The sequence below is a fragment of the Nipponia nippon genome, unplaced genomic scaffold (assembly GCF_047370975.1).
Source record: "Nipponia nippon isolate SJK-2023a ecotype South Korea unplaced genomic scaffold, ASM4737097v1 scaffold_5, whole genome shotgun sequence".
Classification (NCBI taxonomy): domain Eukaryota; kingdom Metazoa; phylum Chordata; class Aves; order Pelecaniformes; family Threskiornithidae; genus Nipponia; species Nipponia nippon.
The window spans coordinates 74,962,632-74,976,929 of NW_028262369.1; the positions used below are offsets into that span (position 1 = coordinate 74,962,632).

The 14,298-nt window shown below is 48.0% G+C and overlaps 2 protein-coding genes across 2 annotated transcripts in view; both read left to right on the forward strand.

Moving 5' to 3' along the window:
- Window positions 1-1,821: 1,821 nt before the first annotated feature.
- LOC104010288 (cytochrome c, somatic-like) lies at window positions 1,822-3,558 on the forward strand. Its single transcript, XM_009462385.2, is given in 2 exon segments — window positions 1,822-1,987; window positions 3,362-3,558. Coding segments are annotated over 2 exon segments (363 nt in total).
- A 4,981-nt stretch (window positions 3,559-8,539) lies between these two features.
- PDE11A (phosphodiesterase 11A) overlaps window positions 8,540-14,298 on the forward strand; it is a 139,295-nt gene continuing 133,536 nt past the window's right edge. Inside the window, exon 1 of the mRNA XM_009462386.2 lies at window positions 8,540-9,337. Coding sequence (XP_009460661.2) covers window positions 8,540-9,337 — 798 coding nt within the window. The remainder of the gene's footprint in view (window positions 9,338-14,298) is intronic.

The following is a 14,298-nucleotide window of genomic DNA, read 5'->3' on the forward strand; positions in this document are numbered from 1 at the left end:
AGCCTGAAAGACCGAAAGGAGGGAATCTCTGCTATGGAGGAGGCTTGCACAGCATGCTCTTTGTGGGCCCGTGGCCCGCTCAATGCTACACCACCTGGGTCTCCCACCATCTAATGGGATGTGAGATCATCTGTGCTATTCTCTTCTGTTAGCATTGTAAATAAACAGCATTGTAGATGATACTTTACAGAGTCTAAGTGCTGTTCTTACTAGGATCAGAATGGACCAACACCTGGTACAAAATGAGGTTAAATGAAGAAATCGGCATTGGGGTGCGCATATTCTTTCTATCGTTTTCCACAAGTGAATTAAATATGCAGAAATCCCCCCTCTCTTTCACACATGCAGATGTAGTTTTCAAGCTCATGTCAGCGAAGTTTTGTGGAGGCAAGGTCTGGTGATCTGAACATCTGGAGGAGGCAGTATTTTGAGCACTGCACAGTCCTGGCAGTGGCCTTGGAAGCAGCATTTTTGTAGGGGTTAAACGGTGTCCTGTTTTGGGAGTGTAATGTAGAAGGTCGATGAGTATTTTCAGAGGAACATACTTTGGATATAGTAGTAGGGTTTGGTTCCATGTAAAGGAATATTTCAGAAAATCTAGTGAGCTCTTTCTTTCCACAGCAGTGGGAAGTCTTTAGAGGAAAGCAAGGTTATGATTCAGCACATCAGGAGCAGTGTTTCAGGGCTGAAAGATGATGCGCATTCCAGCACTGAACTCTGCACTCATTTTTTCCCAACTCCCAACACCATTTTTTCCTGGCACTGCAGAACGGAGCCGTGATGGTGCAGCAACACCACTCAGATGGAAAAGCAAGCATTTTGGCACGGGGAAGGTGCCCACAGAGGGAGGGCGGCACTGCCTGGGGCGCCATGACAGTCGTGTATGTGTCCCCAGCCATTGGGGTTCCCCCAGCCATTGGGGCCATTGGCACAGCGAAAGAAGGGCACGATGCTTAATCCCGCCCCATAGGCCTGCAACGCACCCATCAGGAGAGAACATGCTCGCTGATGGCCAAGTGTGGAGCTGCGGCGGGTGGCTCGCCAGGCTGAGGAGGGGTGGCCGGTGCCCGGGTGTCACCGTGGAGCAGCAGGGCAGTGTTGCCTTTCGTGCCCTCCGAGGACCAAACGGTGCTCAACTCTCCATCGTTCCCCAGCGGACACAGGCCCGAGGGCAGCCTCGCAGGCACCTTTCCCCTCTGTCCAGGCTGTTGCCTCTGGAAATCCCCCTTATCATGAACGTGTCCTGACAGGCACTGGAGGAGTTGAATTCTACAATTCTGGAGACATTCCAGGTAGCACTGCAACCCACAGGGAAATCCTCAGGTGCTGCTGTATTTTAGGTTGGCCTTCTAGACAAAAGTGTGTTGACCTGTACCCTTACCATCGAAGCAGCTCTAGAAGAGCAATCAAGAAACTTAAAGCTACCTTAACCTCCAAAGAGAAGAATAACAAATTCTGTAATTCTGCACCTCTCAGAGATGCAGAAAAAAAAAAAAAAAAAAAAAACAAACAAAAAAACCCATGGCACTTTTTCCTAATTGTAAATTGGGTAACTTAAAAAAATTTAAGTAATGATCATCAGCAACCAGATCATGTTAAGAAATCGTGCAGCTTAACAGAGTCTTACCCAAACTTACCTTCACAATTAAGTTGGGGTCAAATTTTCATTACTTTGAGACACATTATTTTTTATTACTGTGCAAGACAGAAATATTTCATAAAACTGTAGAAGGAGATAATAAATGTGACCAACAACAGTGAACTTTTCTTTAATATTGTTCAAATTTCCTTTTTTTTTTTAGGTTTTTTACAAAGATCAAGATGGGTGATGTTGAAAAAGGCAAGATCTTTATTCAGAAATGTTCTCAGTGCCACACAGTTGAAAAAGATGGATAGCACAAGACAGGACCAAATCTTTGGGGTTTATTTGGCCGCAGAACAGGACAAGCTGCAGGATTTTCTTACTCAGATGCAAACAAGAACAAAGGTAAAACTAAGAGGTGACATGGATGAGGTGCAGTGTTGGAGGGGACATACATGAAAAAAAACTTTTTTCTTCAGAGGTACAATAGAAAGCCTTACTCGCAAGGAGTTACTCTCACAACTGTCTACTTTGCATTACTGCAGATGAATATGAACTATAATTTCAGAAACAAAAATCCTCGGTCCCTACATTAAAAAGAATTTTTACCAGTATTCAGCACACCAGGTCAGAAGGTATATAGCTTTCCCAGAACTTTGTAACATCAATGGGCATATTTTAATTTCTATTTCTTAAGAATGCTTTTAGATTGTTTGCTGCTCACTACCCTCTGCTGGCATCGTGGTGTGCTGCAGTTTTGCTCAGAACACTTGACTAACTACCATTACCTGCTAATAAGCTATGACTTGTCTTGTGTTTTTCATACAGACAGTCTTGAAAAGCAGTGGAACATCTAAAAACGGAAAGTAATTCTGTGTGGGTTTCATTGGTTTTGTTTACATTATTTGAATATAAATTGTATTATTTCAATCAAGCTATTAATTACAAATACAGTCCGTTTTTTTATTCTGGTTACTAAGGTGCTTTAGAATTGGCCGACTTTTTTATTTTTCTGTGATTTCCAGGAAATGTTTTGTGACATTCACTTTATACTGGGACTTCATACAAAACATCATCAGCATATATTAACTATTTTTTCTCATTAAAAATTTAGTGAACAAATCATAGAGATGTTAGTACAAATTTTTAAAAGAAAGCCAACAAAGTGGTATCTAAATCCACTTTAGACAATGGGAAGAGTCAACTCTGGAGGACAGAAGAGAAACTTGAACATGTCGTTATGGGTATTTCAGTAGTCTTCAGTACAACAGCAGGCTTCTGTTGACAGAGACCGGTTTTAGCAGAGCTGGAAGGAAACACTAATGGTTTTTCAACTTCTGTCAAGAGATTCCAGGAGCTGGCCACTGACAGCCCTTTTTCTAATGCCCTTCAATGGAGCACAGCCTTGATGAATTTCATGTCAATCTGTAAATTCTCATTTTCAACAACTCTATGAAATTAAAGTTGGATCTTCTGGATACTGGAATTGCAAAGATACTTACATTGTTTAAAAGTACTAAGTAGCTGTATGTGAAATGGTGCAAAGAACTGCAACTCTCCATGATGCAAAAAGGATTTATATTTGACTTATTAAAGTGACACAAAAAAATGGTATACCCTGTGCATTTTATATTATGTACCATTTATGCTGACATTCCTCTTGGATTCTAGGCACATTATGTTCAGGAGCATCACACCTTTGATTTGAGACCATTGATATTTTCATAAATATATGATGTTGGGCCAGCCTTGTATTTTACTATGTTTTTTGTTTTTCAGAAATTGTCTGGAGTGAGAATACACTGATGGAGCATTTGGAAAACCCTAAGAAATACATTCCTCGTACAAAAATGATTTTTGCTGGAATTAAAAAGCAGAATGAAAGAGCTGATCTTATTGCACACTTGAAAAAAAGCAACTTCATGAAACACTGCTGCAGCAGCTGTAAAGTCAGTGAAAAATGTTTTGAATTTTGACTAGCTCCTATGTCAAGTTTTAGTATTTTGATGTTATTTATTCATTAGGGACTAGCCTTAGCAAAATCAAATAAGGCTATGTTTTAAGATGCTATGCCCTAATAAACAACATTGGGAGGTGAGCATTATTTATATTGTGTTACACATTTCATAGACCTTTGTGGAGTGTACTGTAGAAATACTGTTCCTTTCTATAAGGAGATCTGAGAGCCCAATTCTGCAACTAGTTATTCAAACACCCACTAAAGCTATTATTCAATTGTGGCTATGTAAATAAGAAAGTGCCTCTAAGTATTAGAACTGACAATGAAATGAAGTTTTTTCTTTCAGAAAAAAAACCCTCAGCATTATCATCTGTGAAGGAAAGTACCGTATGCTGTAGATAACAAAACATGACCTTACATTCAAAGAACACTAAATAAGGATGATGGAAGCCTAATATCAAGAATATCAGATATTTTCAGGGGGCAAGTAACCTTTCAGTAGTGATGTTGACCTAAAAGAATCTTGAGGAGATACCTGAATACCCATGACCTTTTTGGTTTAAAAATATAACCCCAGTCATTGTATTGTTAGTGTTCCTTTGTGTATTAAAAAATGATAATAATCTACCGGTAATTTTTCAGAGTTGTGGATTTTTTTCTCCATTTGAGGCTAATATATTAAGGTATCCTTGTCCTCTAACATGTGGAATGAATGAGGGCTAACTAGCTCAAGCAAATGATAGGAGTAGATATTTTCACCAACAGTAGAGGATTGATGAAGGTGATTAAAGTCCTCCTAAAACTGCCTCACGAATCTCAACCGCTTGAACTGTGATTTACAATTCAATTCTCTGCTTACACAAATGTGACAGATTAAAACATACTTCACTCAACCAAGGTTTCCTTATGTCATCGCAGAAGGGAGCATTAGTACAAAACTGATCTGCTATAGCGTCTATTCCCAGGTACTCATTTTATCAGTATTGTTCCAATGCTTACCCACCAGGGGCTTTAACTGATTGTCCTACAGTGCTCCATAGAGCTGAATGGCTGTTTTTAAGTAAGGGAATAAGCAAGAGTCAGGTAAGAAGTTCTGTGACACAACTGGATGAGTACCTGCTTTTTAAACTTTTGTGCTGTAGCTATACTTCCCCCTTTCAGTTTAATAGCTGGGACCTGTTCTGTTGACTGTTTAGACAATTAAAGCATCTGCCTGAATGACAAAAATTTTTCCGAGTGCTTTTCTCAACTGCATTTTGAAGAGTGCTATGCCACTGCCTTTCTGAACAGAGAAACACACTCCGCCTGAGAAATGCACTGACATTTCTCCTTGTGATTCTTTTAGGGCATCTCTGTGTGTTTGTGCCCGAGCAGACCAGGCGAGACTGGCTAAAGCCCACCTTGCTGTCTGAGTTGGCACTGTGCATCCACACCAATAAAAGGTGCATCGCACATAAGATGAATCAGATACAAGCTGCCTGTACCTCACTGCAGCATACCTGTAGAATTATGAAGGCAGCACAATCCCATGGAGCCAACAAAATCCATTTGCCTTTTTGGCCCTCCCATGAAAGGCTGCAAGTAATCTATCTCAGGCCCATATATGAAGCTGCAGCCCAGCGTATGGTGCGCGTGGTTTACTCACCCTGCAAACAGAGATATAGTTTGATGTGTGCCAGGACATGGACAGACCCAAGTTTTCTCCTACCACCCACTGATGCTCAGCAGGCCAGGTTTCTGAGGCAGGTTTTACCATAATAGCATGTCAAAAGGCTGCTCAAGTTACAGAACAGACAAACGACTGTGATCATCTTTGTCACATTTCATCTTTAAAAAAGAGGATTATAGTTTACACGCAGATTTGGGGGCTGCATAGTTCTTTACAACTAAGGAGCTACGGTAAATTGTTCACTATGTATTTTATGCAACGGAGACAACTGCAGTTTTACTTCCTTCTGTCTTGACTCTGCCATTTGAGAGACTGTCAATATGCAGATGTTTGCTGTAGTCAAAGCCCATGCATAAACCCCCCAGCAAATAAACTAAAGATGCCACAAGACTGTTTGAAGAAATGGTAAGGGAAGACCTTGTTTATACCTAGGCTTAGGGAAACACTAAATCGCTCTAAGTGTTTACATACAGAACTGCTACACAGTAACCATTTTGTTGTAAACACTGGTGGGAGCAGAGACCAAACCTTACTACAGTGAGATGGTAAAAATTATTTATATACAGTTATTTCACTTGTACGCAGATGCCCAAGGTCCTTGCTTGCGCGCTCGGGGTACGGGCCTGCCAGGCCTTCAGCGGCTCACGCGATTTCTTTGTCTAAGTGGAGCGTTTGCACCAGCGTTGCGAAAATGCAAATGCCACTGGAAAGGCCAAGCAGCAATTAGCGGCTGCGGGCAAGCGGGCGCCCGTCGAGGGCGACGGTGACGCAAACGCCTGCGAGCGCCAGCAGCCGAGGACGGTTCAGCGGCAGCACAGGCTGCAGCGTGCAGATGCGCGCCGACAGCGTGGTGCCGTGGGGAAGCGAGGGTGGCACCTCGGCTGTGTCCTCCCCAGAGCGGGGCCTCCACCGACGATGTGACAGTCGCTGGCGTGGTCTGAGGGGCTGTGCCTGCCGCCGCGCGTGAAATCCCTTTGCTTCCCAGCCCTGGCAACGTGTCAGCAGGGCACTGAGAGAAACGCTTAAAAGACTAGTATTTCAGTTGCCCTTGCCCTTACCGAGATACTCCTCCAATTTCATGTCCAAGCTACCTGTATGGAAAGAGCTCAGGTTCTTTAGAGATGCGAGCAGCTCGGGGGCGATCCCCTATAGCCTGTGCTCCGACGTCCCCGCTTCCCGCCCCCAGCCCCGCACGCCGCTCCCGCCGCAGCTCGCTCGCCGCGGGTGCTGCAGCCGGGCGCCCCCGGCAACTCAGCGGCGGCTGAGGCGCGCGGCGGCTGCCGGCAGCGGCCCCTTCCCCGCCGCCCCGGGCCGGGGGGCCCCCTCCTCCGTCCCCGAACGGCGGGGGCTGCTGGCGGGGGGGCGGCCCCCCCCCCCCCCCCGCCGTGCGCCTGCGCGCCCCCCCCGCCCGCCTTATTGCCGAGCGGGCGCCGTCAGCGGCGCGGTTTCTCAACGGAGAGCCGACCTCCTGCGGCAGCCTCCCTGCGCAGCGGGGGCACCCGGGAAGGCAGAACGAATCCCCGCCGGGGGCGGGGGGCAGGCACGGAGCCCTGCCGCCACGGCGGCCCGGGGCCGGCGGCAGCAGGGGAGCTGCTGCCCAGCTCGCAACAGCGCAGGCACCGAGCGTGGGAGGCGAAATCCTTTGTCTGTCGCTTCCTAAGCAGTCTCGGGGCTGCGGGAGCCACAGCACCTGCACGGAGCCCCTCGTCACCCGGGACTGCTGCGGGAGACGCGGCAGCCCTTCGGTCACACACACGTAGCCCTCCCTCCCTCCCTCTTCCCCCCGGCTGACACCCGCCTGCACTATCGACACGCGTCCCCACATCGCTCCCTCTCCGGCAGGCTGTGCCCGGACCCCCGCGCCGGGAGGGGCTGCTGCAGGGACAGGGTCCCCGGCAGGTGGGAATCTCCTTGGGTTGAAGATTCGCCCGTGTGTTTTCCCAGCTACCCAAACTCCCATTCATGAATTTCTGAAGCCGCCTTCATTCAGTCTTTGGTGAGCGCATGAAAGACATTTTTCACGTGTTAAGATCCATGCCTCCGGTTTTTCAATCGCTTGTGCGTAGGCATCGATTTAGCAATGAAACGTGCTCCACGTGCGCATAAAAATAACCCCAGCCCGGCTGCCTCGGTGGATGCGGCCGCTTTCCTCTGCCAGCCGGCGCCGCAGCAGCGGGCACCTGGGCGCGCCGCGGGGCACCCCACGGGCGCCCGGCCCCGAGGGAGGGCGGCTTTCGGGCGGCGAGCCCCGGGCGGCTTTGCGGGCGGCAGCCCGCTCTCTGCCCCTCTTAGGCAGCCCCGGGCGCGAAACGCCGCGCCAACGTTGCGCGCCGGGCAGAGCCAGCTCCCCGCCCGGGAGAGGCTGCAGGCGTCTCAACTCGGGGACTGAAGAAACGCAATTCGCTCGGTCTTTCTGAAAGGGCTCCGTTTTTCCGCCTGTCTTCTGAAGTACTGAAGTAGCGCAAATAACGCTGTAAACTGAACACCTTGAACGGGAGCGCTTGCGTTAACCTCCCCCGGCCTCCCCTTGCAGACGGCGGGCGGGAGCCGCGGCCGCGTTCGCCCCTTCCCCGCACAGGCACCGCAGACAAAAGGACCCTCCCCCTCCCCCGCTGCTCCCGAACGAGGCGCCCGCCAGCGCGGAGCTCCCCAGCGCGGCTCCCCGCTGCCGGGGGTCCTCCCGCCGGGCGACCCTGCGCGCCTCGCCCCGCACGCCCGCCCTCAGCCCCGCGGAGGCCGCCGAGGCGGCTGCCGCCAGGGGGGCGGCGGGGCCTCCCCCGCAGCGGGGCTGGCCGGCCCTCCCTCCGCCCCGCCTGCCCCCCCGCTCGGCTCACGCGTCCTCCCCCCGCCCTCCCCTCCCTCCTCAGTGGTCCGCCGGCTGGGTTACGCAGCAGCCGCCGCCGGCGCTGACAGCACTTGGCAGGAGGGGTTTGCCCGAGCGCTCCCGGAGCATCTCCAGAGGCGCGGCGGCAGCGCCTGCCCGGCTCACCGGGGGAGCCGGCCCGCAGCCGGGGCGCCGGGGCCAGAACCAGGAAGGGCTGAGAGCCGGGGAGCAGAAAATTACCTAGAATAATACGAATAATAATATTACTACTAATAATAATAAAGAGTGGTGGGCAGGAAAAGGAGGTCGCGGGGGGGAAGCAGGGGGCGAGGAGAAGGCGCGTCCCCGCGGAGGGGCCCGGCCAGGGGCGGGAGCAGCCCCTCTGCGGGGCTGCCGGCAGCCCCCCGCGCCCCGGGGCGGCCGTCGGGGCGGCGGCAGCACGTGGCGGCGCGGCGGGGCATGGCCGCCGCGGGGGCTCCCGCGGCCTGAGCCGCCCCCGGCACCATGGCGGCCGGCGCCGACGCCGGCCTCGACGTGGCGGCGGTGGAAAGTTTCCTAGAGAGGCACCCGGAGCTGGTGGAGAAGTGGCTGAAGAGGAAAAACTCGCTGCCTAAAGCGCCCGCCGCCCCCGCCGCCGGCCCGTCGGAGGAGCGCCGGAGCAGCGGCGGCCCCGGCGGCGGCTGGGGCAGCGCGGGCGGCCCCGGCGGCCCCGGCGGCGGGGGGCTGCAGCGGCGAGCCTCCCAGAAGGAGCTGCGGAAGAGCTTCGCCCGCTCCAAGGCCATCCACGTCAACCTCACCTACGACGAGCATGTGCACGCCCGGGCGCAGGAGCCGCTGAGCAGCGTGCGGCGGCGGGCCCTGCTGCGGAAGGCCAGCTCCTTGCCCCCCACCACCGCCCACATCCTCAGCGCCCTCCTGGAGTCCCGCGTCAGCCTGCCCCAGTACCCCCCCACCGCCCTGGACTACAAGCGCTACCTCAAGGAGCACAACGAGCGCCAGTTCTTCCTGGAGCTGGTCAAGGACATCTCCAACGACCTGGACCTCACCAGCCTCAGCTACAAGATCCTCATCTTCGTCTGCCTCATGGTGGACGCCGACCGGGGCTCCCTCTTCCTCGTGGAGGGGGCCGCCGCCGGCAAGAAGAGCCTGGTCTCCAAGTTCTTCGACGTGCACGCCGGCACGCCGCTGCTGCCCTGCGGCTCCACCGAGAACAGCAACGAGGTGCAGGTGCCCTGGGGCAAGGGCATCATCGGCTACGTGGCGGAGCACGGAGAGACGGTCAACATCCCCGACGCCTACCAGGTAGGAGCCGGGCGGGCTCCCGGCACCCCGCTGCCCCCGGCTCCCCCCCTCCCCGGACCGCGGCGGCGGAGGCGCCTGCCGAGAAGCCCCCCCCGCCGCCCGGCCCTGCCTCCCCCCGGGGCGTCCCTCCCCGCCGCACTCGGGGCGTCCCTACCCGCCGCCCTGGCTCTCCCCCGGGGCGTCCCTGCCGCGGCGGCGGCGCTGCCACCGTCGGGGCGCCGGGGGTTGCCCGTGGCGGCCGCGGGTGCGCCCGGGGGAACTGCTGACGGGGCGGGCGGGAAAGCCTCTCCTGGGTGGCCGACGGGGCTAAAGTGGCCGTAAAATCGGTGCAGCAGTGCTTCTGGATGTCGCAGGAGCGGTGGGCGGCTTCGTGCGTTTTCAAAACGTATTTTGGAATCGGCTGGAGAAAAGTTTAAAAAAATGCTCGTGGCAGTCCCGGTGATAATATTCTGAAATCCCTGTCTCACTTAATGTTCCCTGTCTGCCCGCCGCTGAAATAATCTCATTGCTTTCAAAAGAGCATATATTTTCACCTTTGCCATATGCCCACTCAGCCCACATGGCATGTGTTTTCAAACCTATTCCTAGGGGTGATATAACCAGTCCTGTTATTCTCCTACAAGGACTTTCCCCACCTTTTTTATAGAGGCTTCAGTGTGAATTGTGAAAATGTAGTCCTGGCTTCAAGGCAAAAATTCCCTTTACTTCAGCAGGGACAGACGTGCCTTCGCCTGCGTGCGTTCATGCAAAACAGCGTGTTCAGTTTACCGGCTTGAAATTTACCGCGCTCTCTCTAGTCCCAGGGGCTGTTTCTAGTGTTTATTAGTGTGAGAGAGTATCAGCACTTTGAGGTTCTTGAAAAAATTAAGACCGACAGGTTTTCTAAATTAGGACCTTGGAAAGCTTTAGAAAGGTGGGAGATGTATGTCTTTAGAATTTTAGTAATAACCATTGCCCAATGTTTAATTTTGCTCTACAATAATAACAAAAATAATAAACATTAAAAAACTGATGATGCTTTATAGCAAACTATGCAAGGAAGAAACGTGAAAAATAAGATTGGGTTATTTTTGTTTGAAATACAGAAGAGCCAAGGTAAATGTATTTTGGGTTGAATATTTACTTATTTGTCAAGCAGTGAAAAATACTAGGCACTTCACAGATCCAGACTGACAGAGGTTCCCAACCCACAGAGTTCAAAGGCAAAGAACAGAACTTGCCAAAAATGCTGTAATATTCAGATTAAAATGACTGACTGTTGGACCACCTTTGAAAAAATCTAAGCTTGCTTTCTTCCTTTATTTTTCCTTTTCTCCATTATACGCTTTCTCTTACCATCTGATTTTTTTTTTTATTACGTTCACTTCTAAAACTGTGCTCTTCCCAAAATATCTGCTGTTGGGGGTCAAGCAGAAGATGTTCTCAATAGTCTCAAGTGGCTAAACAGATGAAGGATATCTGAGTTTGGCTGGGAAAGGGCTCGATCTCTCCTTTTAACTCTGGGTAGCTCCAGCCACCTTTTTCTGGAGGTGAGAATGCCACTGGAAAGGTGGAGTGTTTTCTAGTTCTAGGGGGCTGTATTATTTTTTCTCCAGTGTTTGTTCACTTTGTGTTTACTCCCTTGTGAAAAAGCCCAGCTACTTTAAACAGTTTATTGTCTGTTTCATTTGCAGAGAAAAGTGAAAAACAATCCATCCAGTTGCTATTCCCGGTGCTATTTATATTCTACTTTTGTCTGACTCCTATTAAAAATCGATTAAAATATTATAAATAATACAATTCCTTGTATATTTAAGCCATAAGTACATTAGTTGCAGTAGAAGGGAAAGTTCTAAGCAAAGTTCATCCTGTAATTATATCGATTGCAACTTCCCTGCTTTCAGTGGAGTTACTTTTGATTAACTCTAGTGCAAAAGAAACTTTAGACCTTGCAACTTTAATGAAAGTTTTGCTTGATAATAAAATGGGAGATCTGCTTTCTGTTATGTTGCTGAGTTAGTAAAGTTTATCTTCTCTTACCTGGCACGTATATATCCATTGCACATCATTAAAAGGAGACCTTTCTAATTTAATAGGGTAAAGAGCCGTATGGAAGCCCAGGTACGTGTGCACGAAGAAGCGACAGCTGTTCCATTTCAGATCATTGCAGTGCTCACAATACAGCACTTTAAAAATTAATAAATATGATGATATAATTTTTGTCAGCATTGCCACTGATGATGGAAGTGTTTAATCAACTGCCAGGTAAAAAAAAGCACCACCAGGAAACTTTGTCAGGCTGACAGATGGAGTTGGAGAAAAAGGGGTGACAGCACAGCACCATTTTGTCCATTGAAGAGAGTGTCTACACTGATGCTACCCATCTGGTAAGAAAAGGCCTTATATTAGGTCAGAGGAACACCTCTAGATGAATTTAAAGGGGTTTTTTTGCTTGTTTTTTAAATTAACAAACTTGTTTAAAAAGAGGTGAAGATACTTCCATATTATCAGTTAGCTAGTTTACAGTATTGGGAAATTTGTTTTATGATTCAACCATCTATGTTTTCTCAGAGCCTGATCAAAGACCAGTTGGAATTCTGCCATCAAGTACAAATTGGGTTGCCTGCTTGTATCATCAGCTACTACTGACATTAATGGGACTTCAGTGCCATCAACACTACATTTAAATCCTGTCATGTCCTTCATGTGGGCAGTCCCTTGTGCCCCTACACAGACTGATTGGTTTAGGAAATATTGGTAAATGACTTGCAGTGTCATTTGCAAATATTGTGTAAGATTTCAATTACACATTTCTTTTTCTAAAGAGAAAAAAATACAAATAATAGGCTGGGGCTTTTCCATGATCCAGGTTATTATTACTGTTGTTGAGTCTGACTTTCTGTTGAGGTTTAACCCCAGCCAGCAGCTAAGCCCCACACAGCCACTTGCTCACTCTCCCCTCAGTGGGATGGAGGAGAGAATCAGAAGAGTAAAAGTGAGAAAACTCATGGGTTGAGATAAAGACAGTTTAATAGGTAAAGCAAAAGCCGCGCACACAAGCAAAGCAAAGGAAGGAATTCATTCACTGCTTCCCATCGGCAGGCATCTCCAGGAAAGCAGGGCTCCATCACACAAATGGTTACTTGGGAAGACAAATGCCGTCACTGGGAACATCCCCTCCTTCCTTCTTCTTCCCCGAGCTTTACATGCTGAGCATGACGCCATACGGTATGGAATGGCCCTTTGGTCAGCTGGGGTCAGCTGTCCCAGCTGTGTCCCCTCCGAGCTTCTTGGGCACCCCTAGCTTCCTCGCTGGTGGGGTGGTGTGAGAAGCAGAAAAGGCCTTGACTCTGTGTAAGCACTGCTCAGCAGTAACTAAAACATCCCTGTATTATCAACACTGTTTCCAGCACAAATCCAAAACATAGCCCCATACTAGCTACTCTGAAGAAAATTAACTCTACCCCAGCCAAAACCAGCATATTCTCCACCCCTTATTCCATACCATTTACGTCATGCTCAGGCCTCACACTATCCAATACATTCTCATTACCCACCACCACCCTTCCCATCCTTTGATATAATACACAGATACCATTCAGTTAGTCTATGGACCACCCCTATAAAATGTCTTTAAAATGTCCACAAATGGACCTGCTCAAGTAAACAATCTTCCTTAATTCAATAAGCATACAAGGTTTGTAATAAGTATGTATTGAGGACTGTATAATAATCACTTCTTTTAATACTAAACAATAACTATATAACATCTCATGGTAATTTGATTTATGAAGTTCAGCAGTGACCGAACAAACTTTTCGGAGGTTCACAGCATCAGAGAATTTGCCAAATACTTCGTTTACGGAAAGGTTTAAGTGAATGCTATATGACTGATTCAAAAGTTGCATCATTTCATTCATGATATTAAAAGTTTTATTTATTACATTGCCAAGTCACATAACGAAAGTGAGTTTATAAGAGTTTGTAAAATATATGATCCAATCTGTAAGAGTTAGCTATACAGAAGATTTGAGAACAGAAAAGGAGATAAGAGACTTTCTTGACATTTCGGAGCCAGTCTAAAACTCTTTCATCTGGAAGTAATCCAGTTGACTTGTAAATTGAACTCCTATTCAGTTTAAGTTTTAAAATAAGGCCTTGGGTCTTCCCCATGTTAATTTTGGGAAGCATTTCTGACTCCTTATTCTTATGTGAATAATGTACTATGTCTTGAGCACACATTGGAAGAATCCAGTCATACTGGCAAGGAAATTTGGGACCTAAATGTCCATTGAGCCTCCTTCTAACAGAGCATAGATGTAGCTTTTGCAGTCATATATGAAGACTATTAAGCATATTGTAAGTACACAGGCAGAGAGTCCATTAAAGCTTTATCTGCAGTTCTTACGAGTTGTTTAAAAATTTAAGTATTTTTCCTATTTAAAGCTATGGATTTTTTCATGTCATCCCTTCTTCTCACAGGTCTTCTATGTTTAGCTGAAATTACTGATCATTTCAATTTTGTTCCATCTTTTAGAGCAGTATTTAAATATTAAAAATTTTAAATCACAAATAATGTTTGGTTATTGTTATACCTTTAGCTGTGCAAAAGTTGGGAGATAATTTAGTAGCATGCCAAATCCTTCTAACTAGTGAAAAAAAAAACTTACTCTTTAGAATAGTAAGCATACATCAGAAAGCGGTGAAAAAATATGTTCTGCCATTTGCCAGTGTCAGATGAATAAAGTTTCTGTACATCGTATGTTAAATTTCAAATTTAAAAAGTAGCTTTAAAAGACAGAAGAAAAAATGGCTTACCAGATGGATGTTTTAATAAAGTATGTAGCAAAGAGAGGAGAAATATTAAATGGAGTCATGCTAAGACGTGGGTTTTTGTAAGTTGGAGAAAGTGCCATAAAAGATGATTTGAAATTTTTTTCAGTACAGCTCAAATCTTTAAAAAGAAAATTTAACCACATTAC